The sequence below is a fragment of the Cynocephalus volans genome, chromosome 11 (assembly GCF_027409185.1).
Source record: "Cynocephalus volans isolate mCynVol1 chromosome 11, mCynVol1.pri, whole genome shotgun sequence".
NCBI lineage: Eukaryota > Metazoa > Chordata > Mammalia > Dermoptera > Cynocephalidae > Cynocephalus > Cynocephalus volans.
Window position 1 is genome coordinate 113313140 of NC_084470.1, and position 27913 is coordinate 113341052.

The following is a 27913-nucleotide window of genomic DNA, read 5'->3' on the forward strand; positions in this document are numbered from 1 at the left end:
AATCCTTTGTTTAGGAACAGGATGTCTCATCCAAGTCATGAGTCTCTTCCTTCAAGTTTATGAAACTTTAGAGAACTGCTTGTGTAGACAAGACATCATTTCCCCTTTTTCAATCAAAACATTCCTCATGGAAGCATTGAAGATTAATTTTCTGATTGAAAAGGCTTTACTTTTCTTTGTATGGATGCCTCATTGCTGGGAAGACTTATTCCCAGGTAGACATGTTATTTTATAATTAACCTTTTAAATTGTATATTGTTATATAAAGAGAGCAAATTTTTATTATATTTATTTAAATAACCATATTACCATAAAAATCAGAAGGATACTCACAAATAGTTTTCAAATTTTGGAGGAATCAAAGAGGAAAAAGGCAAACATTTTTATCTTTGTTTTTAAAGTACATTTTACCAAATTGCTGTAAGTTATAGATAGCTTAGAGAAAAAGTTTCCTTAAAACAAAACATTTAAGTAAAGAACAAATAATGAAAGTTACAAAACATTTTTATCAGTTACTTAACTTTGTATACTTAATTTTTGCTTTACTTGATCTTAATTAGTAGTTCTATAAACTCATCAGATTTCTTAATATTAAGTTTAGTCTTTAGAAAAACTTAGCTAATTGCCTTTTAATTATAGTCATTTTAATCACACACAAAATTCTTTCATAAATTCGCTGTTCACAAACCATTATTACCACTTACTCAGACCTTCGATGACATGCTTTAGATTTTTCATTTGTCCTATACTTCCCACTTCCTAAATAACCAGTCATTTTGCTCTAGGACAAAAGTTCACTACACAAGATGCTTTTTCACAATGAAGTATCCCCCCTTTTTTTTTTCAGCCCTCCTAACCACAATTATATCTCTATGTCCACAGCTTTTTTTTATATCGCCTCTTTTCCTGCAGACTGATTTCCTTTTTCACCAACAATACTAAATTAGCCTTATTTATTTAAAAATCCCATGATCAAATATCATTCTGTTTTAGGCTGGGCTTATAACTTTAACTTTAAAACCTCTAGCAAAGACAAATGTAATCCTGTTTGACCAGTAAACCCAAGCAGATAATTCCAAAAACATTTCTCATAGCAGTGTGATTTTCAAAAAACTTTTTTACCCCCCCCTTTTTTTTTCTTCAGTTTTAGTTTAATGTTTACATTTAGCTAGAACTGGCTGAGTTGTATAAGAAAAACAGAATCTCCAAGTGGCCTTAATTCTTCTAACAGGTTTTTCTTTATCTTGGCTGAAATGTCATAGACAGTGAGTTTTTCTTATAACACTTGCAGAACTCTGTGCACAGATAGACAAATTTTGTCCAGAGACTTAGCTAATTACAGTGCTTGGTTTTTCAAGCTTGCCAGGAGAAACTGAGAAAAAATAATTTCTTTCAGTCATCAGGTCTTTAATGACCAAAAGGCACAAACAGACAGACAAATTATTAGCTCTGGACTTCACGTCAGTCCAGTATTTCAGAGTCAGATTTAAAGGGGTAGAGACAGTCTGCCCCATGTCGCCTCAGAAAGTCATCAGTCCCAACACACACGCAACCAGACAAGCAAAAACCAAAACACTGACGCACCCCTGCCAAGGGCGCCACAACTTGATTATCAGAGTGGGAGGGGTCTCCTTCTTAGAGATCTCCCATGGAGCCAAACCTGTTCGTCTCCAACAGAGGAATCTGGAGCGTCCTCCAGGATTCCTGTGGCCCCAACATGCCGGTAAGTCTACCCGCTGCTATGACCACTACAGACCGATGGCTCCTCCTTGGAGCCTCAGAAAATCCGAAACCAGACCAGTGACTCCATCTCAGAGCCTCCGAAAAACCGAAACCAGATTACAGTAGACAACAAAGATGCAAAGACAGACACAGCAGACAGACAGACAACCGCTGTACCTGCTCGAGCGATCCTCTGTTCTCTAGTCTCTGGTCCCAGAGAGAGAGAGCTGCTTCCTGGCCAACGCACCAAAATGTAAGACTGGCGCGAAAGCGGGAATCTTACTTGTTGGGAAGGCTCAACAAAGGCTCTCACAAAGACCAGGAGACAGAGATCGCTGCAATCAAGCAAGAGGTTTTTTATTTCCAGCATGCTGGGGTCGCTCTGTCTTCAGGACAGAAACGGCCCTGAGCTCTTAACTCAAGCATCTTTTATACAGTTTGGTAGGCAGACTTTGGTAACAGGATGGGTTGTACGCCATTTATTGGCCACTTTAAGCAATTTTTAAAACCATTGGGCTTTTAGCTTTTGGCGGGCAAAGGAAGGATTGAGGTATTGACCAACGGTCTACTCCTCCCTTCCCCCCTCTTTCCTCCTTTGGTGTCCAAAGATAAGGAACTGGTCATGCTGTTCCTGGAATTGGGTGAGCATACTCCCTTCCTGGAACTGGGTGTACTTTGGGCGGTTTGGGAAGTCCTACCTGCAGGGGCTTGTAAAACCTTGTGCAAGCTAATTACAGAAGCAGAAAAGCTAGTCAGTTAATATTCAAGGGTGGCGGAAGGGGTTCAGGTCCACATTATAAGGTTTGTTTTGGAGGTCACTGAGAACATTACTCTGTGAAGATTTTTTAGGTTAGGTCAGATATCTCAGAACAGATATAAAAATTTTTATTTTCCTAGAGGCATTGGGATAGATTAGGTGAACTTTAAACAGCCCTTCCAGAAAACTCTACTGAGCAACTTGGGCATAGCTATAAAACATTATTCCATCTTGTACTTATCTTCAGTTTTACATTTAACCTCAAATTCTACTCCTCCTTTCCCCTCAACCCCAAAAGTCCCAATGATTAGCCCTTGTATGAGGTAATATAGAGTTATCATAGGTGGTCAAGGGGTTAGCATTGTGTTAGAACAGCAGCGATTTCTGCAGCTTCCCAGTCAGTGTTAAATATACCACAACCAAGAATTCCTTTAAGTAGTGGCTGTGTTAGAGTTCTCCAGAGACACAGAACCAATAGTGTGTGTGTGCTTGTATGTATAGAACATACATACTGCAGTGCTAGGCTAATGTTGGAATCCTGCCGACATAGCCACTTGTAGAGCTGTTCATGATGCCAATTGTGGAGCTAGGGCTGGGTCTGGAGCTCCCAGACCCCTCAAGCCCATTCACAGACTGGGTCACAAATCCTTCATATGCCAGGCTGGGTCACCAGACTCTTTACATGCAGGTCTATGAACTAGATAACAGGCAAACAGGTCCTTGGAATCCACAGGTTGGAAAGGTATGGCCGCTTGTGCGGAGGCGGCTGCCCTGGGCAGTCTCCAGCAAAGGTGGCAGTGCCGTGCAGGTGCACTAACTCCACCCACACACAACCTGCCCACAAAGAATGCTGCACCACCCCAACCTGCCCCTAGGCAAGGGGGCCTGATTAAATTATTCGATTTTCCCAACACACACACACACAGACACACATGCACACAGATATTTGTTTAAGAAATTGGCTCACACGATCGTGGAGGTGGGTAAGTACCAAATCTGCAGGGTAGGCCAGCAGGCTTAGAAACCCAGAGAAGAGTTGATGTTGCAACTTGAGTCCAAAGGCAGTCTGTTGGCAAAATTCCTTCTTCTTGCTTAGGGAGGTCACTCTTTTTTCTATTAAGGCCTCCAACTGATTGCATGAGGCCCACACACATTATGGAAGGCAATCTGCTTTATTTACAGTCCACTGATTTGAATGTTAATTTCAAACATACCTTCACAGAAACATCTAGAATAATGTTTAACCAAATATCTGGATACCATGGCCTAGCCAAGTTAATGCATAAAATTAACCATCACAGAATCTGTCCTCCAAAATAACCGTTTCCCCACTGGAATTCTCTGGAGGATGCAGGCCAGTGCCCATGATTCCCAGTTTCCCACTCTCTGAATACACTGGAGTGGATCTGGTGGACTTTGGCCTTACACATGCAGTCTAGAACCAAAGAGGAGTAGAGGGGGCCCCACATGAAACCTATTATCCTCAGCTCTAGCAGGTGGCTTGGGAGATCCACAGGAAAGCCTTGACAGGCTATTTCATTAAGAATTTCAGATATTTCAATGATAGTTTTTAGACTCCTTAACTTATATTAATAATAAATGCTTCTAGTTGGGTCCAAGATAAGAAAGAGGAAGCAGATTCATGGTATTTGCATGTGGAGTCCCTCTACAGGAAGCTACTGATTTTAGAAGACCTCTGTTAAAATGGACTTTCCCTGATAATATATAATCATCAGTCCAGTAAATTTCTGTTTTGGTGATATTGCATTGACAAGCTTTGTTATGGTGGTGAGGGTAGCAATGTGAGACATCTCAAGTCCAGACAGGAACCTTGGGAAATGGGATGAATGGAGATCTCTTGTGAACTTTGGGGACCAGGGAAAAAGTCCCCCTAGGACTTGATTTATGTGGATTTTTGGGATACAATTTCATAGACTTGATCCTTTGTCTTATTCCGAAGGGTGTATTCTTTCTGGCCAAATTAATTCCTGACTTTTCTTCTGAGTTCCCAACAAAGGGTTATTTCATAATGAAAGAATTACTAAACATATAATAAATTGTGGCTACTGATGCATTTTAAAACATAACCACCCTCGGGGCTAATGGCCCATGACTATCTCTAGGGTTGAGGTTAGGCAATTCCTAGCAAATTCAATGTTCTTCTTCCCCATCCTGACATTTTAAAATCAGGAAATTAGGTCCAAAATGAACTTCAAGGTGGCAAAAAGGGAAAGAAGTCAGAAAATAAACACGAAAGTGGGAGTTTTTGGATTTGGAGATTGTGGAGTTTTGTGGACTGATTGCCTTCTGTAGCTGTCAGAGTTCTTAGTTTCAAGAAACAGAAACCAACTTTGAGTAATATAAACCGACAGGAATTGATAAAACACATTGGGTGGTTCACACAATCTCGAAGAGGGCCAGAAAACCATGTTTGTGGGCTACAGAGCTAGAAACAGTGCTCCATATCAGGCCACAATGCTGGTCCATGAATACTCACTGCCTTGGGAGACTGGATACCAGTCGATGCCCCTGAAAATAGGTGCAGCCCATTTTCACACCCACACCAGCCTGAAGTCCACACAGTTGGTTTCCTTACATTCCTGGCTTCTGACTTGAAAGCTTGTGTGTGTGTGTGTGTGTGTGTGTGTGTGTGTGTGTGTGTGTGTGTGTGTGTGGAGCGCGTGCGCAACTGATTGGTGCAACTTAAGTCATGTGTTTGTCATAGTTGTAAAGAAAAGCTGGGAAAGCAAGTATTTAGCATTTTCGGTTTCTGGAGTGGAAGATGGGCTGTCTGATAAAGTGAGGGGTTCTTTAAATATAGAAAACATAGACCAAAAAAAAAAAAAAAGAAAAATGTTCCTTACAGTTTACCTTTTGAACTGCCCCCAAATCAACGCATGTCCTTCTTGATGTAAGAATGTCTTTTTAACATGCTTTCACAAGTTTGATTACCATCTGCTATAGACTTCCAATGTCTCATCCTTTAAATTAATTGGAATTTTGCTGCCCAGAGACCTATCCAGACTATACAACCAGTCCCAGATTTCCCTCTGTCTTCCTTTTCCCTGTCATTTCCCTGAGGTCCCCTGATGACAGCTACTTCTCAGATATCAATTTTCTCATCTTTCAGTGTTCTTAAAGATGTAAGCAACAGAAACTAAATTTGGCAAATGTAAGCAGGAAAGGAATTTACTATAGAATACTGGATAGCTCATAAAAATCTCCAGGAGGGAAACAAACTCATGCCACTGAACTAGAACTGTAAAGACTTCACTGCCACAGACACTGGACACAGACTGACCGTGCAGCTAACACTGCCAGCCTCTCTAAGCTGGACTCTGAATACTGCCACTGAAATCACTGCCACACTGCCCACCCTCATCAGCAGGGGGTCAGCTCAGTCCTGGCTCCTTTATCAGTGAGCTGGTTGCAAAAGAGGCTGGAAAGTGATTGCCTGGCATTTTCAACTTCTATAGCAGGAAGCAGATTCTGCTTAATAAGGTGAGGAACTCTCCAAACAAAAAGGGAATTCTTATGTAGAATGGCCAAAAAAGACTGTTTAATATCCATCTATGTGAACTTCAAGACCTCTTCTGTCTCCTATTGCTTCCCTCAGTTACTGTCTCTCCACGCAGAAGCCAGCCCCCAGTTCAGAGTTGTTTATCTGCAATACTCTAAGCAAGGCTTTTGAATGATGTCACTTAAGCTAACGTTGATATCAGATTGGGAGGAATTGTGATATTTGGAAAAGAGTGCTGGAATGGAAGTCAGGAGATTAAAATTCTCAATGTATCACACATTAGCTGTAAGAATTAATACAATCTATTTAAATTACTTGGGCCTCAGAAGTAATTCACAGAAGAGATCTGTACACACATTAGAGTTTCTGCTCTTTCATATTAAACTACTAAACTGGGAAATGAGAAGTTATTTGTACCACTTTTAGTACCTAAAGTATAAAGACTAGTCAGATTGTCCATGAATTATAGGAATGCTCATCAAAGAAGTCATCATTTTAGAGATTTGCTTGTTTTGGAATTAGCTGAAGAGAAGGGGTTTGGGGAGGGCTAACTAGGATGGCTTTGCTTGAAGCCCCATGTTTAAACTTACAAACACTGGTAATTCCTGAATCATCTAAACTCTTTTCATTCTATCTTTTTGACTGATTTGTAATCATTAGCACAGACTTTGTCATAATTTAAAAAGGACAGTGAGGTTTGCCTATGCTTGAAAAACTAAACTCTAACAAGCTTTGAATAGTCTCTGGAAACCCTTTTTAAGATACTCAGATCCTGTAATGAAATGTCAGTTCACAGATGCTGCTTTGAAGTATTCAGTCAAAAGCACAAAAGAACAAGAAAGGGTAAGGGCAAGAAATTAAATTCTGAAGTATGAGTGTAGGTCAACCGTGCCAAAACAGAGCTCTTCTTTAGTTTAGAATGGGGACCCGGAAGGGGGGAAGGAAATGTGCAGCAGGCAAGGAAGCAGGCACTGTGGCAGGACAGCAGGGAGCAAGCAATGGAGTGCCAGCAGCAAGGTGACAAAATGAACTCCTGGCTGCTTAACAGTGAAGGAAAAGAGCTGATTCCAGTTTCTTTTTTTCCTTTAAAGAATGATACAATTTAATCTGATTCTCACTTGAATAAAAAAGACAAGAGCTGGAATAAGAATTATTTCCTTTAGTAAGGAAGGTCACCATATGCTCTGGGGGAGGGAATAAAGCCCTCTTTGCCTTTCAGCGGCAGGGGGAGGGTGTCCCTACAGATTCAAAAAGATTTGTTTTTCCAGGCTAAGAGACTTTGTTCCTATTTTTCAGAATGGTTTAATATTAGGAAGTCTCTGAATGGTGATTAGTACATTTACAGGCTAAAGGAGAAAAATATGTATCTCAAAAAAATGGTGAAAAGGTATATAACATCCAATATCCATTCCAAAGAGCAGAATGGAAGATAAAATATTTGACTTTTCAACCGCAGTCAGTTAGACTTACTGCTTCCATTTATTTATTTTAAAAACATTTGAGAGCGTATGATATTACAGACCTTCTTTCAGGCCATGTGGAAGACAAAACCAGAACATTTGGTTTATTCTTGAAAGACTTGTAATCTCTAAAGGTGAAAAAAACACACACAAGGTAACTACAGTAAAAAGGAATATGTGACAAGAGTCATCAGACTGGGTTACAGTACTTAGTTCTTCATTATTATAGCACTTCTCACATCGTTTTGAAATTATTTGTCCACTTGGATGTTTTATTAAACTGTGAACTAAGAGCAAGGATTGTACCTTATTCCTCTTTGTAACCTATGGACCTAGACTAGTGGGCAACCTACAGGAGGGGCTCAGTAACTGTTTATGGAATAAGTGAAACAGTCAGTGGATGAATCAATGAAGAAAATAGCTAAACAACTTAGCAAGCAGAGATCAGGTCTGCCTGGGTGGCCAGGCAAGGTGAGGTAACTGAAGTTAGACCTTAACAGATTTAGAGGTGAGAGTTTGACAAAGGGAATATAGGCAGCAGAAGGTAGGAAGTAGGGAAAATACCTGTGCAGAGTTGAGAGAGCTCAGCAGTCTAGTTTTAATATAAACTCCTATTAAATGTAGAAATTTCCTTTATAATGATGCTGATGGGTAAATACCTCATAAAGCACCCTATTCTGTTTCTGAGCTAGTCTGGTTTGGACAATATGCTCTAGCACTAGTTTTGATTCCTCTATATATGAGTTGATTTCAAAATATTTATTTGAAGATCTATTACATGAAATCACTTTGATTTGAGGGAAGTTGATTTTTTTCTATGACAGGTATCTTTCCCAGCATTTGCTGTTTATATGATTTAACAAAATTAAATACTCAGGTTTTAGTATGGATCACAACACCTGTTAAACTAATTGGGGTAAAATACACATAACATAAAATTTATCATCTTAACCATTTTTAAGTGCACAGTTCAGTGGCATTAACTGTAGTCTCACTGTTGTGCTGCCATCACCACCACCCATCTACAGAACTGTTTTTACACTTAGGATTTTTAAAACTTAAAAATATAAAATATTACTGTACATACAAAAAAGTCACAAACATTTTTAATGAAGCCATTTACATTTCAAACATGTGACAAGATTCATATTGGAACTTAAAATTGGTTTATTAACTAAACTTTTGGGCTTGGTATTTAATAATGATTGTACAGACAATTGGCCTCAAGTCAAAATCTAAGATCAGTGTGAAAATTTTGTACGTTTTCCCCTTAAAGAGAAATAATTCAAAGTACTAAAAGTTCAATTTTATAAACAGAAAAGAGAATATTTCTGATAGTATAAGCATAAGCAACTAGACACTCTCCTCACTGGTTAAATCCTATGGGAAGTAACACAGGTGGTGAAGGATCAAACTTTAGCCTACTCCATCCTCACCCAGCAGTGCTTGTGTCTTGCCTGCAGGAACCGCCTTTCCCAGGAGCAATGGTTTCATTTCCAATGGTGATTCTATTTAATGGGCAAGGTAAGAAGCAGCAGTGTTTTCCCAATCCCCTGCAGGACTTAGCTAATTGAAAAGCAGTGCAAGGCTAGAATCAGAAGCCAGGGTTTCAGGATCCAAGCCCAATTTTATTTCTAGAAGAAGTATTTCCCTAAAATTATAATCTACACTTCTATAAAATGGCTTCTTCAGTTCAGATTCTTAGTCAGAACTTCTTTTTCTCAAATGCTGCCTCTTGCAGTTGATTTGGTTTTGCGATGGATGGCTTTGAAGCTATTTCTGCAGCAGGTGTTGAAGCTTGGGAAACAGTTTCAATGCATTCTGTGTGGTCACTTCTATAACCTCCTCCACTGAGATCCCTTTCACCTGGGCGATATATTCTGCTGAAATGGAAATGTTCCAGGGCTCATTCCGTACCTGAAACAGAACAAAGCAGACACTAAATCAAACGTGACACTCAAGGGAAGTGCAGATCCTAGGAGACTATAGATAAAACAGAATAAAATGAGTTGATAACAACAACTGATGAGGGCTGGCCGGTTAGCTCACTTGGTTAGAGCGTCGTGCTGATAACACCAAGGTCAAGGCTTTGGATCCCCATGGTGGCCAGCCACCAAAAAAAATTATAAACAACTGATGAGCTCCTTTTTTTTTTTTAATGGGGATATGAGGACTGGGAGGAAGGTATGGCTGCAACATTGATTGTAAGTCTATGCTGCTCCTGAAAAGAACCGCAGGGTATTAATAACTGAGCTCCTGAGCTCCTACTATATGAAGCAGTCTGTAAACAGTGAACCCTTGGTGGCCTGCCTGACTGATGGATTAATTGTTCTTTGGTTTGATGCTTAAGCGGGTGCTTTAATGGTCACTGCAGTTCTGCTTGGCCCCTCACCTCACAGGCTGCATGCCAGTTTGATTCAAGAAACGCCATCATGTGTTGGAAAGACTAAATAGATTACGTACTGGTATCTCACTGCTTCTAAGACGCATTTCCACCCCTATTTTAACATCTCTAAAATTGATACATATATTACTTATATCCAATGGCATGTCATAGTATAATTGGAAGTGTTTTTTCTTCCTTAATGGTCATAAAACTGATTCATCTACGATCAGTAGCATTTAGATTGAAGAAATAAATTGTTATTGTTATTATTGATAAGTATCTACTCAGGATGATAATGTTCAGAGGAATAAAATTACTGTTAGGTTTAAAAAAAAAGAAATCATTAGTAAAGTAAAACAATGAAAAATGTGCACAAAGATTTACATTCAAGGATATTCATCATATTATTTATAATACAATCTAAATGGCCAATATCAAGTTAAATATATTGTGGTGCATTCACACACTGGAATATTATGTAGTTATTAGACATGATGAGGAAAAGTATATTTATTAACATATACAGAAGTTAACCACATAAAAGCAAGTTATGAAAATGATGTGTTCAGGCTAATCCTATTTTTATGAAATATATATGTATGTACAGATATGGATATAAAAAGTATAGAAGAACATCAGAACTGACAATTGTTTACTTCTTTTTGTAGGCAAGGTTTTATTCTAAGCTTTTCATGGAATTTCTCATTTAATCCTCAAAATAACTATATACGAATTCCTTATTATTAGCATCCCTTCTTTATAGATAAGATGGGATCCTGAACAGCTAGTAAGTACCTCGGCTGAAGTTTAAACCCAAGCACTCTGACTTCAGAGTTTATGCTCTCAGCTACCACCCTATAGAGATAACCTTTGGGTGGTAGAAGGTTTTATTTTCTTGTCTATGATTTTCTGTGTTTTCTCACGTTCTAGAACAAACGTATTTTACTTAACAAAAAGCATATCTGGCAAAAAATTCATTTATTCAATAAGTATTTATTGAGTACCACTTTGTACAAGGAACTATGCCAGAAGATTTTTGTCAAATAAACTAAATATGGGCTGAGCCCGTGGTGCACTCGGGAGAGTGTGGTGCTGGGAGTGCAGCGACGCTCCCGCCACGGGTTCGGATCCTATATAGGAATGGCCGGTGCACTCACTGGCTGAGTACCGGTCATGAAACAGACCAAAAAAAAAAAAAAAACTAAATACAAATATAAAACTGAGATTCATTGCTAGGTCCTTTTCCTTCCATTTTCACACGAATCAGGAGGGCAATTCTGTACCATTCTGTCCTACACCCAAATAGAAAATACTGGAGTTGTGATCCTCTACTTTCTCATTCCTTTGTCTTTTACATTCTTAGAAAAGCTGATTTATAAAAATGTATAATTAATTGGATATTCATTAGCAAAATTCACATTGCAATCACAAATAATCATGGTTTGTCAATAATTGCATAATAATTGCTGTGATCTCAAACCTCTGAATCTCAAGTGTCAGTTCTCTGAATTTTGCACGCCTGGAGACACAGACCTGATGGGCAGTCATAGGCACTTATTAAACTACACATTAGAAGGTGATTGTAATAGGCACTGTCTAAAGCAAAGCAAGCAGATACGATGACTTCATTTCTGAAAATAATAATTTAAAATAACAATATTAAAGAGAATGAAATTGAAGAAAATACGATTATTTGTGGCCTACAGTAAAAAATGAGATACTACAGCAAAGATCACATATATAAATCCATGACTATGTCAATACTTGAATTGGAAGAAATAGAACCTCGTTAAAATATGCTAATTAAAAGAAGAAAAATGAACATTTACTTGAGCACCTTATTACATACCAGACACTGTTAGGAACTTTCACATACATTACTTCATGCAATCCTCACCAGAATCTTTTAAAGTATTTTATTATTTTACCCAGATTTTATAAATGAAAAAACAGTTTCAGAGAGATTAAATAGCTTGCCCAAAGTCAGCTAGTGGGTAGTGGAGACAAGATTTGAATCTAAGTCTTTCTAACTCCAGACACTGCTTTTTACTATACTGGTCTGACTTTCATTATTATGTAAATTAGGAGATGCTCCATTTTAAATAATATCTCTAGAGCACAACAGCTATATTTGGAAAAGAGCTGAAATAAAGTTACTATAACCCCTCAACCTAGCACTATAACAGGATTCTATTGCATTTACACTATAATGAGAAGCAGAGCTAAACTGAAAATACCTCAAATGAAAGATAAAATCTAAATTATGTAGAAATGAGCAAATCATTTACCTGCTTTTCTGGTCCTAGTGCAGGTGAATCTGTTTCTAAGCATATTGAAGTTAAAGGCAACTGTTTCACAAGTTTCTGCTTCTTAAAGGAAAGAGAAAGCTAGTAAGTTCGAAACATGAGAAACACAGGAAAGGGTATTAAACCTACATACTAATGCGTCTTATTCTGCAATAGCCTAAAATTCATGCTTTAATCTTCAATTAATAAATGCTACCTGAATTCCTGCTATGTTCTCATCAATCCACTACCAACAGTTATGTTAAAAAACACTCACTACCAAAAATTAGCCACAGTTTTCAGGGAACCAAGGAGTAGTAACCATAGCAAAAATGAGGAATATACAGCAAGAAATCCAAACATCTGAAATCCAAGCACATGCTTACTGAGAGATCCAAGGAGGGGACTTTTGTCATTTCTCCACCATCACCACACTCAGTGCTTCTTTCTACCATTCACTTTAAGTCACTCAAGGCTTTATGTTCGTACATATAAAGTTGTTATGCACATCTAAATTTTAGATTGGGTGGTAGATGGTCTTATTTTCTTGTTTATGATTTCTGTGTGTGTGTACTGTAAGAACTGCAATTAACTCAATACGTTTTATGCCAATAACACAATTCTCTTGCTGCCACTGCACTTAAAATAAAAAAATGGGAAGGGGACAGATATAGTGGAACATTGTTAAAATAATTTATTTAAGATTAATATTTCAAAAGCACAGAATGGGTATTCTTATGCAGTGTTGGTAGATAAAGGTTAAGCTGGTATAAATTTCTTTGAAGAAAATAAGACAACTTATACCAAAAGTTAAAAAATGTATACCCTTTTACTCAGTGATTCCATTTATAGGAGGTCACTGGATAAGTGTGCATATATGTTCGTGGATACACAAAGGCATTCACAGAAACACTGTTTATAACAGTGAAAAACTGGAAACAACCTTTATTTAAGGTAATGCTTAAATAAATTATGGTACATCCATACTGTGAAATACTACAGACTCATTATAAAAGATGGAGGTAAGACCATATTTATAGACAGAAATATATATCCATGAAGCCAAGTCAAAATAAAACAAAAAGAGTAGCATATCCTCTAATTTTATCTGAATCAATGTTAACAATGGTTCTCTCTGAGTAGTAGTATTTGGATTGACTTGAAATTTGTTCTGTTCTTCCTTAAGTGTTTTAATTTTCTACAATGTACTTATATTATCTTTAAAATTAGAAAAAAAAATAGCATTTCAGTTTTGGAAAAGAAACAATACCACAGCTAAAGATTACTGCTAATAAGAAATGTCTCCAGAAATGATAAAAGTAGCAAAATTAAAAATATATCTCGGGCTACCAATTATTTTGAGCTAATTGACATTTATAGGACAGTCTATCCAACAATAGCAAAAAGTAGCAAAATTAAAAATAAATCTTGGGCTACCAACTATTTTGAACTAGTTGACATTTATACAACAGTCTATCCAACAATAGCAAAACACTATCTTGGTTCCATTCACCAAGATAGATCATATTCTGGGCCATTAAACACTCAACTAATTTAAAAGAATTAAAATCATACAATGTATGAGAGTACTTTACAAAGTTCATGGAAGGATCTGTATTATTTTTCAATTCATTTTTCCATGAACTTTTTGAAATACCCTCATATGCACAATGGAATTAAAGTAGAAATCAGTAACAGAAAGATATCTGGAAAATTCTAAGTATTTGGAAATTAAACAGCACAGTTTTAAATAATCCATATGGTCAAAGAAGATGTCATAAGGTAAATTAGAAAATATTTTGAACTGAAAATTCAAGGTAAATTAGAAAATATTTTGAATTGAAAATTGAAAACAGAGCATATCAAAATTTTTTATAATTTTAAAGATAATATTTGTACATTAAGAATATAGCTAAAGCAGTGGTTAGAGGAATATCTACAGCATTAAATGGTTATATCAGAAAACAAGAAAGGTTTTGAATAAATAATATAAAATTTCACCCTGAGAAACTATAAAAAGGATAATATATCACAACCAAGTAGAATTTATCCCAGGAATTCAAGGTTGGTTTAACATGAGAAAATCAATTCATGTAACTCATAATAACAGCAGGCCAAAAAAAGAAAAAACATACAATTCTCTCAGTAGATGCAGAAAAAGCACTTGGCAAAATCTAACATTGATTTTTGATTTTAAAAAAACTCTCAGCAAACTAGAAATAGTAGGAATTTCCTTAATCTAATAAAGGGTATCTACTGCTAATATTATACATAATGGTAAAATAATAAATGCTTTCCACCTAAGATGAGAAAAAAAGCAAGAATGTCTGCTTTTACCACTTCTGCTCAACATTGTACTGGTGACTGTACCCAGTGCAATAAGGCAAGAAAAAGAAATAAAGAGCACACATACTGGAAAGTAAAAGTAAAAGATGATATAATTGTGCACGTAAAAAATCCTGAAGAATCTATAAAACCCTACTAGAACTAAGAAATGAGTCAGTTGATACAAATTCAATATAGAAAAGTCAATTATATTTCTATGTAATAGCAATGAATAATTGGTAACTGGAATTTAAAAAACATGAAATAGGGATAAATCTAACTAAAATATGTGTAAGATTTGTAAGCCAAAAATTTCAAAACGCTGATAGGAGAAATCAAAAATCTAAATAAATAGATATACTGTGTTTATCAACTATTACCAAACTGATCTATAGATTCAGTGCAATCCTAATAAAAATCCCAGCCAGCCAGCTGTTTTTTTCTCTAGAAATCACCAAGCTGATCCTAATATTTAAATGGAAAAGCAAAGGACTTAGAATAGACAGAATGATTTTGAAAATAAAAAATGAATTGGAGGACTGTTACTATCTGATTTCAAAATTTACTATAAATTTAATATCATGACAGTGTGATATTGGCATAAGGACAGACTACAGACCAACGGAACACAATTTAAAAAGCCAGATATAGACCCACATACTGTATAAGGCCAATTTATTTTCAAAAAAAGTATAAAAAATAATTCCAGGGAGAAAGGATGGTCTTTTCCACGAATTATACTGGAACTGATATAGACAAGAAAATTAATCTTGACTCATACCTTATATCATATACAAAATGGATCACAGATCTAAATATAAACTAAAACTTCTAAAAGAAAACATAGGAGAAAATCTTTTTGACTGTGGGTTAGACAGATTTCTTAGATATGACACCAAAAGCACAAACCTTAAAAGAAAAATATTAATAAATTGAAGTACATCAAAATAAAAAAACCCTACTTTTTGAAAGACACTGTTAAAAAAAATGAAAGACTGGGAGAAGATATTTGCCAACTCAATAATAAGAAAACCTAATTTTATTTAATTTATTTTTTAAAGATGACCGGTAAGGAGATCTTAACCCTTGACTTGGTGTTGTCAGCACCATGCTCACCCAGTGAGCCAACCGGCCATCCCAATATGGGATCCGAACCCATGGCCTTGGTGCTATCAGCACCACACTCTCCCGAGTGAGCCACGGGCCGGCCCAAGGAAACCTAATTTTAAAAAGGAAAAAGATTTTAATGGAATTTCACTAAAGAAGAGATATGGATGTACAGATGGTAAATGAGCACACGAAAAGATGTTTTAGTCATTGGGGAAATGCACATGAAAATCTCAATGAGCAATGACTATACATGTATTGGAAAAGCTAAAAAATTTAAAAAGTTTTTTAAAAAAATGACAACCCCTAACCTAGCAAGGATGCAGAAACAACACTTTGACACATTGCTGGTCAGGATTCACAATGGTACAGCCACTTCGGATATCAGTGTGACAGTTGTCTATTAAGATAAACAAACACTGACCTTACAGCTCAGCACTACACCTCCTAGGTATTCACACAAGAGAAATGAAAACGTATGTCCAAACAAAGACCTGTATGTGAATGTTTACAGCAGCTCTATTCATACAAGCCCTCAAATGGAAACAACCCAACTGCTGACCAAACTGGTAAGTGGATAAGCTGTGATATACCCAGGTGCCTATTACTCAGCAATCAAAATTAATGGACTACTTATCCATGCAACAACACGGATAAATCTAAAAGCATTAAGTAAAAGAAAACAGACCCCAAAGCATTCATAAATTATTTTATTTATATGACATATAGAAAAGGCAAAACTATAGGGACAGAAATCAGACCAGTGGTTGCCAGAGACTGGGAGTGGAGGGAGGGAATTGACCAGAAAGATACATGAGGCAACTTTTTGGGATGATGGAAATTTTCTGTAACTTGAATGTGGTGGTAGTTACATGGCAGTATACATTTGTCAAAACTCATAGAATTGCATACCAAAAAAGGGTGAATCACCTGACTAAAACCTGACTTTAAAAACCGCAATTCAAAAAACAACAAAACAGATAAATTATTGCTGATAAAGATACTATACTCTTCTTACCTACATTAGTTTTTGAATACTGATAGACAACTTAACTGTATTTCATAGAATTTAAGGTGCCATTGGTTGTAATGTGCATCACAATTTCACAGATACCAAAATATAAAAAAAGGGTATCTTAAAATTGATTAAATATGGTCAATTACGCAAGATTAGTTTTACAAAATTTTTTGAGCCCTAATTCACAAAATATTTACCCTTTAAAAGTATACAATTCAGTGGTTTATACTATATTCACAAGGTTGTACAATTATCACCACTATCTAATCCTAGAACATTTTCATCATCCCCAAAAGAAATTCCATATGCATTTGCAGTTACTCCCCATCCTACTTTCCTCTGTTCCCTGGAAACCACTAATCTACTTTCTGTCTCAATGGATTTGCCTAGTCTGGACATTTCATATAAATGGAATCATAAAATATTTGGTCTTTTGTGTCTGGCTGATTTCTCTTAGCATAATGTTTTCAGGGTTCATCCATGTTGTAGCATAACTCAGTGCTTCATTCCTTTTTATGACTGATTAATATTCTGCTGTATGGGTATGACACATTTTACTTACCCATTCCTCAGGTGATGGACATTTAGGTTGTTTCTACTTTTTGGCTATTACGAATAATGCTGCTATAAACATTCATGTACAAGTTTTTGTGTGGATATGTGTTTTCATTTCTTTTGGGTATCTAGAGGTGGAATTGTTGAGTCATATGGTAATTCTATGTTTAATTTTTTGAGGAACTACCAAACTGAGTGGGTGTGAAGTGGTCTCTCATTGTGCCTTTGATTTGCATCTCCATAATGGCTAATGATGTTGGCATCTTTTTATGTGCTTATTGGCCATTTGTATGTTTTCTTTAAAGAAATATCTATTTAAATCCTTTGCTCATTTTTTAGTCAGGTTATTTCTCTCTTTCATGTTGAGTTGTAATGGTGCTTTATATATTTCTGGATACTAGACCCTTATCAGATATATGATTTGCAAATACTTTTTCTCTTTCTATGGTCATCTTCTCACTTTCTTGATAGTGTGCTTTAAAGTATAAAAGTTTTAAATTTTACTGTGAAAATTTTAAATTTTGATGATGTCCAATTTACCTATTTTTTCTTTGATTGCTTGTACTCTCAGTGTCATATCTAAGAAACCATTGCCTAATCCATGGTCACAAAATTTAGACTTGTTTTCTTCCAAGAGTTTTATAATTTTAGCTCATACATTTAGGTCTTTGACCCATTTTTGAGTTAATTTTTATATATGTGTGAGGTATAGACCCAAGATTAATTTGTAATGTAACTAGAATAAAATCAAAAGTATGTAATAAAAGCTCATATTTTAAATTGTATTTCACAAAGTGTTAGATGAGTTTTAAGGAATTACCTGTCCACTTCTTATGACAGAAGGAGGAACTGAGAAGAAGTACCCAGCTCTTACTCCTTCCATGGCTACAGATGGCCGACCGTCAAATGCATGTAGCAGTACCTTGTCAGCACCTCTCAAAAATTAAAGATAAAGCAGAGTTCCATTTTATTTCCTTAGAGGCTTTCCCATTAGTCAAACTGAACAACAGAGATCTGAAATTTTAAGTAAATAAAGACGAGGTCCTGTGATTTCTAAAGGGTGAATAAAAATACAGTAAATCATTAGTCTTCAGAATGAAATTATTAAATAAAATTGAAATACTTTTACTTTAAAACAATTATTTAAACTTCCTGCACCATTAGACCTTTCCTAGAAGTCTACAAGCTGTCAAATTATTGTTCCTAATACGAGGTTTTTAGGTAGTCAAATTCCTAAAAAAAAAATGCTAGTGGAAGAAGAAACAGAGAGCTAAATAACCCACAAATCTAATAGCTAAAATTGGTGTCACAAAACCATCTCCAGTTCTTAAAGGACAGCTGCTCTGCCTGCATACAAATCATGCTTTCAGTGATTCCAAAAGGGTTCAGTATTCATCACTGAAAAAAATACAATGCTTTCTAGTTGCAGGCAGTTACGTTTACTTCACTATTTGACAGTGTGTTGTCAAATACTTAGGTATGACCATTAATGGGTTATAACCATAAGTTAGCTATGAAATCAATTTAGTAGGTCATGACTAACCAATGTGTGATTATATGTGCATGTGTGTGTATGCTTACACTTATACATACTTATACACACGTACACATATATGTACTGCTTGTTAAACTTTTCTCAGTTTTCTTAATGTGTATATGTCTCAACATAAAGTCTATCTCCTACTGTGAATGGCACTTTTAAACGTTTTTTAAAAAATGCTGTAAGATATATTTTTACTTTAGGAACAACTAGTGAAGATGACAATGCCTTTTATGAGTGACGGCCACAGTGTGTATAGTACCATTTTCTGAAGCAGCAGCCAGAAAACTTGCAAAACAGTGAGCCAACATGACTGCCTTTCTTTGCCTTGACCTTTCCTCTTCTTTATTAATCAGCTGACTAAGCTGATTAAGAAATTGGAGCTGCTAACTTTTAAATTAAGGAATATAAATTATTTGATTCAATTTTTCACTTGCTCTATCCTGGCGTGATATATCATAGTCGCACTGAAAACCTTGTCAACAATACCCAGGCTTGCAAAATCACCTAAGTTGATTTCCACCTCCACCCTTGCCCCATTTCCTTCCCTTCAAGAAATCAAATTAAAACATGGCTTGCTCTGTGAGAACATGGACTGGAACTGCCAAACTTAAACATCAGGCACATTTCTCTCAGGAACCTGAATTGAATACCTTGCTCACGTAAGAGGCTGATCGTAGGTCTTCCAGCTGAGCGTGAGTGAACATTTCTGTTTAACAACAACAAAATTCTTTTTAGTACTTAAGTCTGAAAGTATTATTTTTGTTCTATTAAAGTAATTGAGAGAAAAAGAAATATAGGGCTCCATTTTGGGAAGACTCTGATCATTATTTAATTTTCTCTATAGGTAGCAACATAGAAGGATGATTAATTAACCTACAAAGGCAAATTTAGTCTTTTGGCTAATTGGGCCTGTCTGATTAGGACTTGTCTTTGCTCTTCCTTCTGTTCATCAGTGCCAGCAAATCTGGGGGAGAAATCTAGTCCAACCTATAACAGAAAAACAAAAGAGAATTACATGATTATCGTTTAATGAACCTCAAAAGAGATACTATGAATCAGAGCCATCCCATAGAAATACGATGTGAATCACATATATAACTTTACATTTTTTAGCAGCCACATTAAAAATAACAAAAAACAAGTGAAATTAATTTTAATAACATACTTTATTTAACCTAATATATCTAAAATATTATTTCAACATGTAATTAATATAAAAAGTTGAGTTATTTTATTTATTTATTTTTTCAAACTCTGAAATCCACTGTGCATTTTACACTTACAGCACATCTCAGTTTGGAGCAGTCACATTTCAAGTGCCCAACAGCCACGTGTGGCTACCGCATTCGACAGCACAGATTATGCATGACTGCTTCCTTTGATACTATTTTGGCATGCATTCTATAATGTATATTCTGAATTTAAGTGTTATTCTTACCTTTTACCTTTAATTAGAAATGGAACTTATTACCAAGTGATAAAAATACTTCACAATTATAAATTATTTAAATAAAAATTTTGCTTAATTATAAACTGTAGCCTATTTATTTTATTTATTTATTTTTTAAAGATGACCAGTAAGGGGATCTTAACCCTTGACTTGGTGTTGTCAGCACCACACTCTCCCAAGTGAGCCATGGCCCGGCCCCTGACTCTAGCCTATTTAAAGTAAGCTTCTAAATTACTTATGAAGAATTATATATACTGTTTTAACTCATCAGAGCAATGACCCATATTTAAGCACAAGAAAAAAAAGCAAAGTATTTAGAAATGCTATCACACAGTTTTCTCTCATTAAGATAAGATGAGGTTATTAGTCAGCTGAATGGGTGAACATAATTATCCAAGTCAGTTATAATTACCAATACTGAACTAAGAATTATTTTCATATATCATATGGAAGTCTGGATTAAAAGCTAGTGAGTGTTTACCTCTCCAATTGCCAACAACCGATCTTTATAATTCTCGATAATGGGCAAAGCTACATCCAAATCCTAGGAGAAAAAAAGTAAAATTGTTAAAATGGAAGAAGAAGAGAACTGATATTTCACGAGCACCTGTTACATGACAGGCACTATGCTATGCTGGTGCTTTACATACATTTAGTCCATTTAACCAAAGAAATAAGAAAATGACTTTTTATGGATTCCCACTTAAACACTCTTTCTGTTTAGGAGACATTTCCTGGCATTTAGGAGGACTAATTTGGATTTCCTGGAATAGCTGAGGAAGAGAGAACTGAGCCACCAGGTGGTCATCCTTCTATGTGAATTTATAGGATTGCATTACGTTATGATTCTCTTCTTAGGGTACTACTGGTTTGTGAGTTTATAATAGTGATAATCCCATACTTTCTCTGCATTGTTTTCATTGATTTCTTTTCTTTTTATAGTCCTGCTCAGCCTATTTGTCCTAAAGGTTCAACAATATAAACAATGACTATTATATATGCTTGTTTGTTACTTATTGAAGTAGCTGTGTACCATTAGTTTCAATATTGTCTTTTCCACTTAGGAGAATTTAACCTGTGAGGGTTCCCTTCTAAGGTAGAGGAAAGATGAATATATGGAAAAAATTGCTTCTAGATATCTTTTAAACCACTTTGCAGATTTTAGTTTCAAAACATATAAAATACAAATTACCACTGAGGATAATCAGAACAAGAGAGAATTAAGAAAAGGGAGGTAAAGCAGACGATAGAGGAATAGGAATAGATTTTACAATTATGCTTCAAGAGAGAGAAAAAAAAAAAGATGAGTGAGAGTAAATCAAGGCCTTAGAAATATATTCTAGTGGACTTGATAAAGAAGAATTAACATTGGCATGAGGAACTAAGAGTAAGTAACCCTAGATATCAGAAAAGCTATCTGAGTAGGTTAAATGGTGTCAGGCAAAGCTCTTTCCACACCAAACATCCAAACTACTCTATGTCTCTCGGACCTCAGAGGGACTACAGAAGTAGAAGAAATCACTAGGAAATGTTTCACATTTAGAAAGTCTGAGTCAGAAAGAAATTGCACATTTGTATAAAGATCAGAGGTAGGAAAAAGCATGTCTCCTAGAATATGTACTACCTATGAAAAAAACAAAGCAAATTTACAGTGAGATCACTAAAACTCCTAATGAAATAGATTTTGAAGCTTTTAGCAAGTCAAGGAGGATAAATAGAAATTAATAGTAGAATACAATTCATATTATTTAATACATGCAAATACATTCTTTAACATTTTATTTTAGTAGATGTAAAAATATAAGGATATTCATAGGTCTGATTTTGACCTCAATTCTATTCATATTTCTCACATAAAGTCTCAAGTTCCTTAACAGCTAATGGCTCTATTATTTTTTGTTGTTGTTGTTGTTATTATTTTTTAAGATCTCTATACCCCTATACTTTATGATTGGGGGCAATACTGGTATGTGATTATTCATGATTTGCAAATGAGGAAATTGAGACTTGGCCAAGTTAAGTAACATGCCACAGATCACAGAAGCCAGTAGGCTAGGTCTCTCTGACTTTAAAACCCATGCTATTTCCACCATGCTGCTGCAAGAAGAAAGGAGCAAGGGAGAAAATAAGAGAAGAAAGGAAGGAGGGCAAAAGGAAGGGAGGGAGGAGAGAAGATTTATTCTGAATTATTTAAAATAATTTCAATACATTTTTTTTTTTTAAAGAAAATGTTTATTCTTCACAACTTTTAGTACAGGGGTCAGGTATTTAACAGAAATAAGTATAGTGGGACAAGTAGGGACAGCAGCCCACTGGAGAGTACATGCCCTGCCTGCAGGGGGCAGCAGAGGCTGCTGTGAACTGTGATTCACCACAGTATCCCTAGTGCTGAAACTGTGCCTGGTAATAATATTTTTTAAATGAATGAGTTAATTAATTATCATTAATGATTTGTGTGATGCTAGACAACTCATTCTATAAACCAAGTCAATTTAATGGATATTTACTACATACCTAGCTTTGTACCACATATTTTGGAAGTTTCTAAAGATGCAACAAGGTATACTTCCTGCTTTAAAGGAGCTTACAATGTAATAAGTATGGGAAAACTAAACTGTGGCATGGAGTACAAGTGCAACTGGAATAAAATAGGGCTAACTCTGCTTACCTCTGGTCTATTCCAGAGGGCTATCCCGAAATTTGAGGGGTTCACATCTGCTTTGAAAATCAAGAATGACCTATATATTGTTGGTATATTAATTACTTTTGTAAGTTGAACAGGCTTATCATCTCTACATTCATGCCAAATATATGCCAGATCCACCCACTTCTCTTTACCTCCACTGCTACCACTCTGGTCCAATCCACCATTGTTTCTCACAAGTACTATGGCAATAGCCTTCTAACTATTCTCCCTTCTTCCATTTTTGCTCTCTTCAAAATCATTCTTCATACCATAGCCAAGGGTATCATTTTAAAACATAAATCACACTTTGTTACCCCTCACTTCAAATCCTCCATTGCATGTAAACGAAAATCCAACAGGGCCCTGCATGAGATCTCTGCCCAATCCCTCTGCCCCACCCGTATCCCTTCCCCCTCCCTCTAGACACATCAGTCTTCTTTCTATTTCTTGACCACATCAAACTTGCTCCTATTTTGGGCCTTTGTACTTTGTTGTTTCCTTTGTCTACAGCACTCTGACCCTCTCTTTGCATGGTCAGTTCCTTTGTAGCATTCAGGTTGCAGCTCAAATGTCACTGTCTCAGAGAAGCCTTCCCTGATGACACAATCTAAAAACCAGCATCCACAGACCCTATCACATAATCTTGTTTTATTGTCTTCAAAGCATTAGTGCTATCTAAAGTTTTCCTGTTCATGTAATCGTTGATCATCTGCCTTTCCTCATCTAGAATCTAGCTTCCATGAGAGGGATCTCACTCGCTGTTGGGTTTATAGCAGTGAGAGCAATGCCTGGCATGCAGGAAGTACTCAGTAAACACTGACTAACTAAATGAATGTCTACTGGTATAAATCTTTACATAAATGAAAGAAGTGCTGCTCTGCTATGATTCCCAGTATTTTGGGAATTGTGACTCTCTGAAAGTTGAGCTAATTTTATCATACTCAACAACTCAGGAGAGCTACGGGATAAGCATTTTTCACTGAAGTGAATTAAAAGTGACTTTGTTTTGAAATAAGCATAGCTACCCAGGGTATCTTAATCTAGGAATAGAAATCTATTATTGTAAAAAACAATTGCCCTATATCTTAATTTATTCATAGGTAACAAATTCATAGGTAACAAAAGTCATTATTCTTTGAAATGGGGCTATCGGCCTTATTATGTAATAAAGTACTTAAGAAACTGCATATGCTCCTGATGCTGAGTTGGGAGACATGTACGAAATGTGAGAAATATTGACTATTATGAGTCATTGGGAACTTGTGGGTAGGATATTTTTAGAGAGGGTACAAAATCAATACAATTTAATAGACCAAGAGCACTCTTGTAGGGATGATTCCTTGTTCAAAGAAGATCCTATTTACTTGAACTCATTTTTTCCCTTACAGTATGGCACCTATGAATTTGTATCTTTCTTCTTCTGGATATTCTATCACTTTTTTCTGAAAGCAATATGACTACAGGACAAAAAATGCAATAAAAGTCATCATAATTCCACCAGATCATCACAGTTACTATCACTTCTGTGTTTTTCTCTCCAGTCTTTTCCTTATAGAATATATTTTTACCTGGATATCTCTCGTAGTGAATAAACTATTTGGCATCCTTCTTTTCTCCCTATATTATACTGTAAACATCTTCCACATGCTACATAAACCTCATAATCCTCATTTTCTATAAATGCAATATATATATATAAAACACTCTGTAAGTTATCTATTGATTCCTTTATTTCTGAACCTCTAGGCTATTTCTACTTTTTTTCTATTACAAATAAAGTTGCAACAAATATCTTTGTGAAAGAAAGTGATGTTTCTTTCTTTTTGATTATTTCTTAGAATATAAATTTGAAAGAGGAGGATTAGGGTCAAAAGGTATTATCATTTTTTACGGTTCTTGTTTTATATGTCTGTTACCTTTAATGTGACACTTCTTTGGTCTTCTGGTAAAAGCCCTTGAACTGGGTGAACACCCAAGCATGGGAAGACAATCCCATGATACCTAAAAATGTAGAACAAATTAAGAAAGCAGGAATAGTAGACTAGTAGACTACAATGTTACTCTACGGAACAAGTAGAAAAGAATCTCTTTTTAGGGTTATGTTAATATGGTTTTTTCCTCCCCATTTTATTTAAAAATGGATCTCTGATATTATAAATCTGATATCATAACCATGTCCAACAGTTATTAGCAATTCTTCAAACTCTTAATTAGAAGCAGCACCTTTCTGAAAGTTGCATAATCTTTTCAAATTCTCCTGAATGTTCAGCAACTGCCACAAGGGCCATAACATTGGCCTGAAACAAAAATGAATAGAATAGTTAGAATTGGAAACAATACACACTTTAATAAAAATTAAATAAAATATTTAAGTTTTCTGTGTGTTTCAGTTATCCTTTTTCACCCACTCTCCATCAATATAATCATAATGGCTACCACTGAGTACTTACCATGTTTCAGGCCTTGGGTTCAGTGATTACAAATATTATCTTATTTAGTCTACACAAACCAATAAGGTAGGCATTGCTGTAATCCACTGTACAGACTACGTGATAATTTTAGATAGAGTCAAATATATCTCCCAAGGTCATTAGGCAATGCTCCTAATTAAGCTGCCACAGTGAAAGTTGGTTGTATGTAAAAATGTACTGGCAACCATTTCCAGCTCTATTACTTTCTGGGAAGGCCACCAACTGCTAACTACAATGAATTTCATAAACCCTTCCACAAATAATTTTTTTCAAACAAATCAAATGTTTCAGAAAACTTTTGTAATATATCCAAAATCTCCAGAATAATGTGAATTTAAGAACTGACAGATGGAACAATCTATTCCATAGTGCTGGGAAGCACGGTGACTGTGGGAAGATGGTGTGAATTCAGACTAACTTGTCTCTCATCACTGTACTAGCATGTTTTTGGACTACCTATTAATCTCTAGGCCTTAGTTTCCTCATCTATGAAATGCAGAATGGTTGGCTATAAAATAGTAACTTCCTCAGAAGGTTGCTGTGAAATATTAAATGAGGTAAAGTTCAGAAAGGGCTTAGCTCAGTTCCTGGCACAAAGTAAACACTTAATAAATGCTACTTATTATTAACTACTGAAGCAACATCGACATAGTATATATAAATTTCAAGCTGTTTTACCTTGAAATCAGTAGGAAAAACAAAAAACAAAACAAATGGCAATACAGATACAGACTTACCTTCTTAGCTTTCTCCAACACATCATCCAGATCCTAAAATAAGAATATGTAATCACAATTATTTCAGATGAATATGTAAATGCTCTTTGGCTGTGGCACCATAAAGAATGACTATGATAGCAAGGAACAGGGTGGTGGAAAGTGAAGAGCCTCCACTGCCCCACATCCTGTTTACTTTTAACTCTCAGTAAAGTCTGGCTTCTGCTCCCACTCCACTAAAACGCAAACCTCTATTGTCAAATATAAAGGAAGCTTCTCTGTTCTCCTCTTACTCTATCCCTCAGAGCATTTGGAACTTCTGACTTGGTTACTATTTACTTCTTGAAGTAAGGCTTCTCCTTACTTACTTAGGTTCTGCAACACCACTCTCACTGGCGGCTACTGTTCAGTCTCCTTGACTGGCTCTCCTTCCTGACTTCAGGACTCTCAGCTCCATATCTCCGCATTTGCCTTAAATGATCTCATCTGTTCCCACAGTTTTAAAAATCATTATGTTGAGTCCCCAGTTTTTATCTCTAGCTTATAAATATCTCCTAAATCCATGATTGATGTTTAGGAATGACTATACAACATCAACACTTGGATGGGATTAGGCTTCCCAGCATGTTCCAAACACAAACCTTTATTTTCTACCCACAAACCTTTTCTTTCTGCTTATCTCCCCACCCCAAACCTTGGCCTTCCCTCATCTCAGTAAATAGTACCACCATCTTCCCTACAGTAGATGCTAAAAATCTGAGCCATCCCTGATTCCGCCCTTTCTTTTGCTCTCCATGCCCAATTCCTCAGCAGGTACCATGGATTCTACATCTAAAATGTATCTTGAGTCCATCCATCTACTTCTCTCAAATTTCTCTGCTGTCATCATAGTACCAACTACCAACTTCTCTTATCTATATACTGCAAAAGCCTCCTAACTGGTCTAGCTTCCACTCCTCTCCTCCTCCCACCTACCACACAGCAGCAAAATGGTCTTAAAACGGATATCAGATCTTGTCACTCTCCCTTTTAAAGGACTCATATTGTTCTTCTAATGCAATTCAAACTTCTTACTGCCCTACCTCACCTGTCCCCTGCAAACCTGTGCAGTCTCCTTTCATGCCTCTCTTTTCTAGCTCCTCAAGCTCCATCCAGCTTTTTGATAACAGGAATGCGCCAACAGATCCCCTGTGTGGGGATCTGCAATCTGCCTGCTTTCTTCACCACCATACACTCACCCCCTTGTTTGTCTAGCTCCTTGTTTTCCCAGCCTTAAGTGTCACCTCCAGAGAGGTTTCCCCCGAGACAGACAGACCCCCGCCCTTCTTTCTGTATTATCAGTCTCTAGTTTCCAATGTAGCGGGTAAAACACTCTGTAACTCTGATTTTGTGTGTGCTTTGTTCTCTCCCTCATTAGAACTGGAGCACGTGGTTTCCGGACCCCTTCCTGGGGAAAGTGGCATCTCAGCCAAGAGCTGAGAGGTGGGTGGAATGAACAGCGGGGCCAAGAAGAGTTAGGCGAAATGACTCCAGGAACCGGGAACAACAAACACAAGCCTTGTGGAGCTAGACAACTTACTGCGATCTAGGATCAGAAAGAAAAATCGGTACGACTGAGGTTATATAGGGAATCAGGGGCAGTTCAAGCAGGGACATAGACACGGGCCTGGGGAGGACTCAGGACTTCATTCTAGGGTAGGAGAGCAAAGATAATCTAATGGGAAAGAACGGAGACCTCCCCGCTCCCCTGGGCCCTGCTTTGTCCTCACATACGCGGTCAAAGTCCGGGGCGGAGAGATGGCAGTGACAGTCCACCAGCCCTACACCCACCGATCCCATCACCGCTGTCACCGCCGCCCTAGAAGCACTAGCAGAGCCGGAACCGGAGCCGGAACTCTGCCGCTGCGCTGCC

General features: G+C 36.5%; 1 protein-coding gene across 2 annotated transcripts; it reads right to left on the reverse strand.

The window, feature by feature from the left end:
- Nucleotides 1–9066: 9066 nt before the first annotated feature.
- On the reverse strand, nt 9067–27871 carry TATDN3 (TatD DNase domain containing 3). Of its 2 annotated transcripts, none has more exons than XM_063114545.1 (10): nt 27775–27871; nt 26023–26055; nt 25038–25111; nt 24731–24815; nt 20610–20672; nt 19556–19665; nt 19329–19384; nt 17956–18068; nt 12134–12211; nt 9067–9376 (listed from the first exon to the last, which is right to left on the reverse strand). In XM_063114545.1, exons 1-10 carry the CDS (start codon nt 27838–27840, stop codon nt 9233–9235), a joined length of 822 nt encoding a protein of 273 aa, XP_062970615.1. In that variant the 5' UTR covers nt 27841–27871; the 3' UTR covers nt 9067–9232. The 2 variants fall into 2 exon arrangements, with proteins under 2 accessions (XP_062970615.1, XP_062970614.1); XM_063114544.1 differs by having other exon boundaries at nt 12134–12214.
- Nucleotides 27872–27913: the final 42 nt, after the last annotated feature.

Bases quoted from the DNA above. Each gene is read 5' to 3' on its own strand.
- TATDN3 (XM_063114544.1), bottom strand. From the start codon at position 27,840: ATGGGATCGGTGGGTGTAGGGCTGGTGGACTGTCACTGCCATCTCTCC. The intron at 19,385-19,555 runs GTAGGTTAATTA...GTTGTTAAACAG, and splicing joins AAAAGACTAAATTTGCCTTT to AAATGTTCACTCACGCTCAG. The intron at 12,215-17,955 runs GTAATTCCTTAA...CTTTCCTTTAAG, and splicing joins CTGTCATAAGAAGTGGACAG to AAGCAGAAACTTGTGAAACA.